This window comes from Puma concolor, chromosome A2, assembly GCF_028749965.1.
Source record: "Puma concolor isolate L17-30 chromosome A2, mPumCon1.1.hap2, whole genome shotgun sequence".
In the NCBI taxonomy this organism is placed as follows: domain Eukaryota; kingdom Metazoa; phylum Chordata; class Mammalia; order Carnivora; family Felidae; genus Puma; species Puma concolor.
The window spans coordinates 161,747,742-161,757,241 of record NC_141668.1 but is presented as its reverse complement, the minus strand read 5'-3'; the positions used below and the strand labels follow the sequence as shown (position 1 = coordinate 161,757,241).

Sequence of the window (9,500 nt, the reverse complement as noted above, 5' to 3'; positions counted from 1 at the left end):
AGGAGGCAGGGTTCCGGCTGAGGGGCCCGGAGGCTTTTATTTATCGACTGGTCCACAGGGTGGGGGCGGGTCCGCTACAGGGCTACCTCGGGGGCCACCTCGCCAGGCCCCTGGCCTTGGGCCACGTCTGCCGCCCGCTGCTCCCGCCGCTTCTTCCGCTGGAGCAGCCTCCGTTCCCGCTCAAACTCCTTCATGCGCATCACGTAGCTGCGAGCAGAGCACGTGAACGGGTGTCAGGGCCCCTGGCCAGGTCCTCCCAAGCCCCAGGAGGTGGAAGGGCCCGGAATGGGCGGCCCACGGCTTTCTGGGAGGCCTCTGAGTAGGAAAGACCTACAGGCGTGTGGCTGCTTTAAGTCTGGGGTCTGCCGAGCAGGTGCTGGCTGGTTGACAGCGAGCCCTGGGGCGGAAGCTGGGCCTCCCACCAGGAAGCCTGGCCTGGCCATTCCTCCAGGTGGCCTCGAGACCACCCGTCCACCCGGCAGGCCCCTTGAGAGTCCTCCTTCCACCAAGGTGGGGCCGGGCCGGGCTGGGGTGCAGGGTTGAGGTCAGGCCAGGGGCTGGGGCTGGGGCTGGGGCCGGGGCTGGGGCCGGGGCTCACTCGAGGTGCTCGCAGTGGTCCCAGTCGTGCTGCTCGTGCTTGCAGGCCAGGAAGTTGGGGAAGCTGTCACGCTTGCACTTGAGCAGCCGGATGAGGTAGTGGGCGCAGTAGTCTCGCTGCTGGAGCACCAGCTGCGCGTCATTCATCTGCTGCTGTGTGGCCACCATCTCTGCAAGGAGCGGGCGGGCTCGTCGGGGTCTCACTGCTAGACACCCGTCCCCACCATCACACCTGATTCCAGGCGGACCCAGCGGGCAACGTGCAGCTGGCGGCCACGGATCAGGGTCCGTGTCTTCCCTTCACCCCGGGGCACCTCGACGTCTGTGCTGGATCCTCACCTCCCTTCCCTGGATCTTCTCCCCACCCCCTCCCCCTCCCCCCAACGCCCAACCCTGGGCTCACTCTCTGGACAGGCCCACCCTGCAGGGCCCACGTTCAGAAACACTTTCTCCCAGCGCGTCCCTCTGCGGGGCGCACCCCAGCGTGGGGCGTGTTGCCTGGCGGACCCGGACCCCAGCTTTGCCCTCTGGGCCGGCCTCCGCTTCCTCCGCTAAGAAATGGAGTAACGGTCCCCCGCCCCAGAGTCCACAGGGAGTGCTGCCTGAGCGAACACACATGGGAAGTGCCCAGGCTCGTGACTCAGAGCTGAACACTAGCTCCAGGGTCCCGGTGGGTGAATCCCCTTTCGGGGGGCCCAGTGGGGCTGTTAGGAACTGGCCACATACCCCAGCCTGTGCCCACCGTGCCTGGTGACCTGCGTTCCTTTCTCGGCCTCCGAGAGGGCTCAGGGCAGCACGGGCGCCCAGGACCCAGCCTGCCGGCACCCTCAGGCGCCACCTCCGCTCCCCTCGACATCTTTCTCGGTCCGGCTCCTTCCCATCAGCACCAAAAGGCGTCCCCGGCAATCTCGCGCTCTTCCCCTGGCTGGCTTCCCTCCCTCTGCCTGTCTCTCCGGCCCAGGCCCTCACCTTCTGCCCCTGCACCCCACTCTCCTCCAGCTTCCACACCCCACCCCAGCACTGCTCACACGGGGCTCTCACCAGGGCCTCCCAAGATGCCAGGACCCCGTGCGTGTGTGCTTCCTCTCGAACCTCATCCCCACAGCTCCCTGGGGACCACCCCCTCTTCACGTCCCCTCCCGCTCCGCGGCTGCCCAAACATTAAATGTTGGCTTCCAGTGGTTCTCGCTAGGAGCCCTCTGCGCATTCCAGTCGGCGGCTTCGATCGCTACTCCCCGGGGATGAGCCCCAACCTGCTCCCCCCACTCCCTTCATCTGAGCCCCAGGCGGGGGTATCCACCTGCTGGCTTCCACGGCAACGCGGTGCACCCGGGGCTCCGGCATCATCCCTCAGCAGCTAGGATTTACAGAGCGCCTACCATGTGCCGGGTGTTGGGGGTACAGTAGGAACCATGCCAGACAGGGACGCAGGCCCTTGAAGGCAGACGCAGACCACACAGATAGAACTACAGCATTGCAGAATGTCCGGCAACGGTCTGGAGTACAGAGAACAGTAAAGCAAGGGAGGGAGGGGCGGGGTTGGGGGCTGCGTCACAGCTTTATGTGGAGGGGTCCCTCAGGACTGGCATCCGAAGGCGGGGGAGTGAGTCACACACACACCTGGGGGAAGAGCACTGCCAGCCGTGGAACAGCAGGTGCAAAGGCCCTGAGGTTCAGGATGCCCCAGGGATCAGCCTGAGCATGCCGTTGGAGCTGGAGGCAGAGGCCCGCTTAGTGGGGGCGGGGAGGGTGTCACAAACTCTGTTTCGGACCTGCTGAGTGGAAGATGCCATACAGGTAGTGCACCTGTGAGCCCAGAGTTCAGGGTCCAGGCCCGGCCGGAGATGAAAACTTGGGAGCATCACAAGGCGTGTGAAACGGGGGGTCTAGCAGACACAACCCCAGGGATGGGCGGGAGTGAGTGGAGACAGAAGGCCCAGGCAGCGAGGCACCTCAACAGTCACAAGACAGGGACGTGGGCAAGAATCCTGAGGGAGCATCAGCGAGGTGGGTGGGTGTGTGGGGGCCCGGGTGACGAGGGGTTTCCAGGAAGTGGTAGTGATCAACTTGGAGGCGACCGCGGCGGGTTGGTGAGAAGTGACAACTGACAACGGGGTCCAGTGGTACGCGCGGCGTGGGGGTGGGAGGGAAGCGGGACAGCAGCCCCTTCAGTGAGGTGGCGGGGAGACCGCTGGAGGGGATTTTGAAACGGCAGGAGCAACAGCGTGTTTGCACGTTGACGGGGAAACCAATGCTGCGAGAGGGGAGAACGGCTGGGGCAGCCCTCTGATAGGTGAGGGGGCACAAAAGGGTTCCTCTGGAGCGGGGTTGGGGGGGGGGGTGCTTAGCTAGAGCACGGGAAGATCGTGCACAGTAACAGGAGAGAAGGCCAAGGCCCAGGGACGCAGGGAGGCCAGGTGAGCTCTTCTGGTTGCTTCTGGCTCCTTGACGGGTGGATGTAAAGCGACCAGCCGACGGAAGTGGGAGGGAGGTGTGAGAAGGTGCCAGAGTCACAGAGAAGGTGGGGGACAGTGGTCTAGGAAGGCACAAGGGCGACCCGAGTACCAGGGAATGTGGCGGGAAAACCAGTAACATGAAGGGTCCGCTGAGGGGAGCAAAGGGGAGACCAGTCAGCGAGGTTGGGGGTTTCTCTCCCGTGATACTCAGCTGCACCTCCTGCCAGGAGGGAGAGCCGAGTTTCAGCAGGTCAGTGGAGCACAGGCCCGTGGGATTATGGGCAACGCGAGGGGCGATGGGCAGTGGATCAGGAGGTGGGGGGACTGATGGACTGCAGGTGCAGGCGGGGCTGCAGGACTCTCAGGATTTGGGGCACCGGAGGCGTCCGCCTCCTGGTTCTCTCGAACCCAGACCTCTCTGCACACCACCGGCTTCGGTCGCCCTGCCTGTGGCCCGCCCAGCAGCCAGCACAACCTCTGACAAAGCAAATCTGGTCAGAAGCACTGACCCTCCCCTCTCCTTGTATGTCATCTGGCCGATTCCTACGTATCCCTCTCAGATCTCGCCTCCAGCCACCGACTCCTGGGAGCCTGCCTTGATATCCCCCAGGGGCGGCGCCCGAGATAATGCCTGGCTCCGCTGTCTCTCCCACGGGGCTGGGGCTCTCTTTAGTCACTGCCTGATGTATGCGCGGTGACCTGGCCAGGTTGGCCCTCGATGTGCTTGACATTACTCATTAAAAAAAAGAAGCAACGAGCGGGACAGCATGTGCGGCGCGAGCCCCCCTTTAGCTTTGTGTACACCCCCAAACAGCAGCGATATCTGGATAGAGGTACGGTGGGCACGCCCCTTCCGTGATAAGCCCTCCCCTAGCTCCCCAGGAATTCCGGGACTGAGCTCAGCTCCGCCCGCCTCATTAGGCTCCCGACTGTCACTCTCGCCCCCGGGCTTTCCGCTCACACCGTGACTTCTGCCTGGGACGCCTCCACACTCAGGCAGGCTCACGCGTGTCCTCCGGACTCTTCCGGGCCGAGACCAGGGCTGAGCCCAGACACAGCACGAGAAGCCCGAACCCAACCCCGGGGACCCCGGGATTCGGGGGTTCGCGCCCCCAGCCCGCCGGCCGCGCCTGCGCACTGGGCCTCACCGCGCTCCTTGCGACCCGGGAAGCCGTAGTCGGGGGGGAAGGTGGGCATCCGCTGGGGGTCGGGTTCCCCCGACGGATCGGTCACATAGCGCCGGGCGAGATGCGCCCCCATGGCTGCAGTAGCCGCAGGTTCCTGCAGCCGCCGGGGTCACCTCGCTCCTACCCGGAAGCACTGCCCCTTCGCCGGCCACGGCTTCCGGGTTGTGCAGGCCGCAGCCGGGATCAGGGAGATGAACGACTCCGGAGGACTTCCGTTTTCTCTGGCTCCACCTGGCGGTCAGGCGGAGACAGCACAGGCGCAGCGCGTCCTTTCTAGGGATCAGGTGGATTCCAGAAGGGGGGCTTCCTGCTTCTGGAAACCAGCGGGGCAGGCGATGAGGGACAGTGGGGCCAGGGGCCAGGGGCCTTTCCCTCCCCTCCCCGGGCGCCTCTGGTCTCCCGGGGCTAGAGCATAAATGAAAGTTATTTTTCATAGTATGCAGTATTTCCCCCCAAAAACGTTTTTCCTCTAGAACTTTTGACTTTGTCTTAAAAACAAAACGAAACAAAAACAAAACCCTGCACAGTACTGGTAATATAATTAGCAAACATCAAAAGTTTAAATACAGTTACTCACAATCAATATTTTAATTGATTAAACTGAATTCAAATAATCAAATAAAGTTATTTATAAATAAAAGTATTTAAAGCTGACATTTTAAATAAATCCCATTGGATACTTTTGTAAAAATAAAATAAGATGCAATTGTAGATGCATTTCTACATGCATAAAATAAGATGCATTTCTACCCTGGTCATGATCCCAGGGCCGTGGGATAGAGCCCTGAGACTGGCTCCGCGTGGAGCGTGGAGCCTGCCCAAGATTCTCTTTTTCCCTCCCTCCTTCTCCCCCCACACTTTCTCTCTCTCTCTCTCTCAAATAATAATAATAAAAATCTAGGGGCGTCTGGGTGACTCAGTTGGTTAAGCGTCTAACTCTTGATTTCGGGTCAGGTCATGATCTCACAGTTTGTGGGTTGGAGCCCCACCTCGGCCTCTGTGCTGTGCCCCAAGGGCCTGCCTGGGATTCTCTCTCTCCTTCCCTCTCTCTCTGCCCCTCCCTTGCTTGTTTGCTTTCTCTCTCAGAATACGTAAATATTTTATTTAAATAAATATTTTAAATATTTCTCTCTCAGAATAAATACTTTAACTACACTTTAAACAAAGTAATAGCTTTATAAAGAAAAAAGATGCAATTCTACTAGTCCTCTAATGGCCACTCTAAAGAATTGGTATTACACTTCACGCTTGTTACATTAGGGCTTGCACGTATGAAAATTTAAGAGTACAGAACACAGTTTGATGCCGCCGGATACGCTTCTTGGCCTCAGCGTTCAACTGTACCAAATGCTGTGCAAATTTGTTACTGTCCGGAAACCCGCACAGGCTCACAAAGAGGAGTCGTTCAATGGGTGCTTGGCAGTGTCTCGTGCACCTGGCAGAAAGGAAGTTAGATCGTGTCATTCCTCGGCTGCAACCCTCTCCTGGTCCCTCATTTCATATGGAGTAAAAGCTGGACCCAGCCCCAAAGAGTCGGACTCAGGAGGTATGGGGTGGGTTCCCAGAATCTGCATTTCTAACAAGTTTCCGGGTGTTGGCGATGTTGCTGGTCTGAAAACCACCCTTGGGGGAATTGCTGAGCTGACTTTCACGTGCTGACACGGAGAAGTGGCCGCAATACGTTATTAGGTGGAGAAAACAGGCTCTCGGGGATGGACCCACGGTGTCTGAGACTTCCTTTCCAGGGCTACTTGGGACCTGACCCAGGAGCATGACATAGAGTTGTGATTCTTGTGCTCTTTCGGACTCCAGGGGGCAGCATTCACATTGCAGTCTTTCTGAACGGCGCTCCTGGAATTGTGCAGTGCACCATCTGCACAGCTGTACCAGGCAGCCCAACCTTGTTCTGGATGTCTCTCCTCCCCCTCCCTTTCTCTGGGCTTCAGCTGCTTACCCACAGGTGACGGGCTGCGTAAGCGTCTATGCGGTCAACAGATGAATAACCGGAGAGCGTGGTTTGGAGGAGTCAGTTAGGTGGTCGCACGAAAAGCGCTCACTGCCTGGTATACAGTAGGCGGCCAGTACTTGCTTGCCACGATTACTCGTGTCCGGGCTGCACCCTAACTGGAAGGCAGGAGGCGGGGAAAAGGAAGCCGCGTTGCAAATGGAGCGGGGTGGCCAGGAGGGGGCGCTCTCGCGCCCTACCGCCCTCCTCCATAGCAGAACCTGCAGAAGAGGTACCTTGCTGAGCTTTGCTCCCTCCGCAGGGAGGGTGAAAGAGTTCCTCCTTGGAGGCGACGGCCCAGCGGGTGAGACAAGGTCACGACTCAGCCAGTGAGAAGCCAGCACACTTGCAACTCCAGATTTGTTCCAGCGGACTTTTTGTATACAAGAGGCCCTCCGACCCCCTCTTTCCTTTATAGAAGAGCGGGCCTCCCCTTGGTTCTCTGGACTCGCCTGTGGTTTGGCCGCACCTTGCTCATCCCGGGGTGCGATTCTCTGCTTTTCCCAAACACACTCATTTTGCTGGTCAAATAATTGGCTGTTTCATTTATTTATTTATTTTTTCCGGGTTAACAAAGGGCAACCAGAGAGAAGGCTCCTGGACCAGTCATTTCACTAGAGGCTGAAGGGTGAGGGGAAGGGGCCCATTTTTGTCCCGGGGACCGTGGACTCGAATGCCTCAGTGTGGCCTGTGCATACTCAGAGTTGGGACCTGGGGGAGATGGTGTCAGGGGGACGGTGGTATGACGCAGCCTGTGGCGGGGTGAGGAAGGGGCCGGGCCTTGGCCAACGGTGCCACGCAATCTTCCTGTTTTTCTCTACTAACCATTTGACAAACAGACTTTCCGGTGTCCCCTGCCCACCCCCCCCCCCCTCTCCCCCACTCCCCCCCCATACGCTGGTTCACTGCTTACAGCCCCCCACCCCTCCTTCCTGCTTCCCTTGCCACCCTCTCCTGCCTCCTGTGGCCTGCCCCAGGCAGGTGCTGTCTTAACATTTCTGAGCAGAACAGTCTCAGAGGCCCCAAGTGGGCCCCTGGGGTGAGAAGGAAATTCTGGGCGGTGTCTACGCCTTGCCACGGTCTGCTGGATGGGAGATAGGAAGCTTTGGGTAATTCGGTTCAGGGGGAGGAGGAAAAACAAGGTCAGCGAGGCCTAGAAAGCCCCTGGGGCAGGCCTTAATCTGCCCATGGGGCAGAAAAGATGGCATCTGTAATCTGGCCCTGGAGCCGCCCTGGGATTGCGGCTGCCTGCGGGGAGGTTGGCTGGTTGGTGTTGGAGGGATGAATGAGGGGCTTGGCCTCCTGGGTGGCCTTCGTCAGGGCTGGGCAGATAGGCCAGTCACTCATTCATTCAACAAACACCCATTGGACACCTACTGTGTGCCGTGTAGCGAGCTGAGCTGTTAATGGGGGGCAGACAGTCAATGGACAAGAGAAAGAACTGAGGGATATGGAATGTCAGATGGTGATGACTATCACGGAGAATTATAAAGAATGGAGGGTTGGGAGGAGGGCCGGTTGTTAAAGAAACGCTCACGGAGAAGGGGGACATTTCCTGTTTTTTTGAACACACCTCAGGGCCTTTGCACAGCCTGGATTCCTCTTCCACCAGATAGCCAGCCATTATCCGTGGCCTTCCTCCACGTCCTCCAGTCTATTCCAGTTGTCAGGCTTTTCCCCGATCACCTTTTTATTTTATTTATTCTATTTTATTTATTTTTAACATTTTTTTAAAAGTTTATTTCTGATAGAGAGAGCAAGCGAGCATGAGCAGGGGAAGAGCAGAGAGAGGGAGACACAGAATCCAAAGCAGGTTCCAGGCTCTGAGCTGTCAGCACAGAGCCCGATGTGGAGCTCGAACCCACGAGCTGTGAGATCATGACCTGAGCCGGAGACGGACGCTCAGGCGCCCCACCTTTTTCTTCTTTTTAAAAATTGAGATATAAATGACACATGACATCATATTAGTGTCAGATGCGCAACATAATGCTTCTACATATGTGTATATGGCAAAGTGATTGCCACAAGAAATCTAGTTCGCATCCACTCAGAGTTACAATTTTTTTCTTGTGATGAGAACTTTATTTATGTATTTATTTGAGAGTGAGCGAGCGAGAGAATTCCAAGCAGGCTCCACGCTCCGTGCAGAGCCCAACATGGGGCTCAGTCTCGTGAACCCCGAGGCCATGCCCTGAGCCAGTATCAAGAGTTGGATGCTTAACTGATGAGTCACCCAGGCGCCCCGAGAAAGACGGATCTTTATGAGTGTTCCCTATTTGGCTTCTTGTGAACAGTGTTAGTGAATGGATGGGTAGGCAACCCTGTAAAGAATGTAGAGAATTGCCTAGAAAGATGTTTCCAAGAGTGTTACTCGGGGAAAAAAAAAAAAAAACGACCAAAAAAAAAAAAAAAGGACTCTCAGCAACTTTCAAATATACCCCATCCCCTGCTTCAACATAAGCATCCGTGCCCTGTGTCGCCCCCTTAGCCCTGCTTTCGCTGCACCCCCCGCAGTTTGATATGGCATCCTTTCACTTTTCGTCAGTTAAAAATATTTTTAATTTTCAACTTCCTCTTTGACCTGTGGGCGTGATTTAATTTCCAAACACTTGCGGGTTTTCCAGATACCGTTCTGCGAGTTCTAGTTTAATTCGCGTCCGGTCTGAGAACATGCTTTGTGAGATTTCCATTCTGTGATCTTCCTTTGTGTTGTGTTGTTGTTGAACAAGGTATCCCAGTACCCTGGAATATAGCGTAACACATAGGGAGTTGTGGGATGAAATGAACAACTGAATCCCCGATCCCCATTGGGCCTATCAGAAGACCTTTGCTCAGAGATGTTGTTCTACTTCCCTGGGGTCACGCAGCAAGACTGGGGCAGAGCTGGGGTCAGCCTGGGCCCGTGGCTTTAATGTATGCCCGGTTGATGGGACTGGATTCCTCTACCAGGTCCTGAGCACCCACTGTGTGGCCGGCCCTGAAGGATGGCCTTGGCCGTGTGGCCATTACCAGCTCCCAGCGAGACCATCCGGACTTCGCCGCCCTGATCTTGCCCCAGATCCGCTCACCTCAAGGGGCGCCCTTGGTGGGGCAGAGATGCTATCAGTCCTCTTGGCTGGTGCAACCCCACCTTCGTCCCCTCCCTTCCCTCTGACCTCACACATCCTTCTGGAGCCTTGTGGTCCAGGGTGTGATCAGCAGACAGGCTCCTTTTCTCAGAGTCTCTATTTTCCCATCTGTAGAATGGGAACGGCT

General features: G+C 57.4%; 1 protein-coding gene across 1 annotated transcript; it reads right to left on the bottom strand.

The window, feature by feature from the left end:
• Positions 1-11: 11 nt before the first annotated feature.
• Positions 12-4,385, bottom strand: NDUFB7 (NADH:ubiquinone oxidoreductase subunit B7). Its single transcript, XM_086698851.1, has 3 exons — positions 4,202-4,385; positions 599-767; positions 12-207 (listed from the first exon to the last, which is right to left on the bottom strand). The coding sequence occupies exons 1-3, from the start codon at positions 4,311-4,313 to the stop codon at positions 75-77; spliced, it is 414 nt and encodes a 137-aa protein (XP_086554977.1). The 5' UTR covers positions 4,314-4,385; the 3' UTR covers positions 12-74.
• Between the last annotated feature and the right edge of the window lie 5,115 nt (positions 4,386-9,500).

Excerpts from the sequence above, each read along its gene's own strand:
- NDUFB7 (XM_086698851.1), bottom strand. The coding sequence starts at position 4,313 with ATGGGGGCGCATCTCGCCCGGCGCTATGTGACCGATCCGTCGGGGGAA. Across the intron at positions 768-4,201 it reads CCCGGGTCGCAAGGAGCGCG|AGATGGTGGCCACACAGCAG; the intron begins GTGAGGCCCAGT and ends CGCTCCTTGCAG. Across the intron at positions 208-598 it reads GACCACTGCGAGCACCTCGA|CTACGTGATGCGCATGAAGG; the intron begins GTGAGCCCCGGC and ends CTCTGCTCGCAG.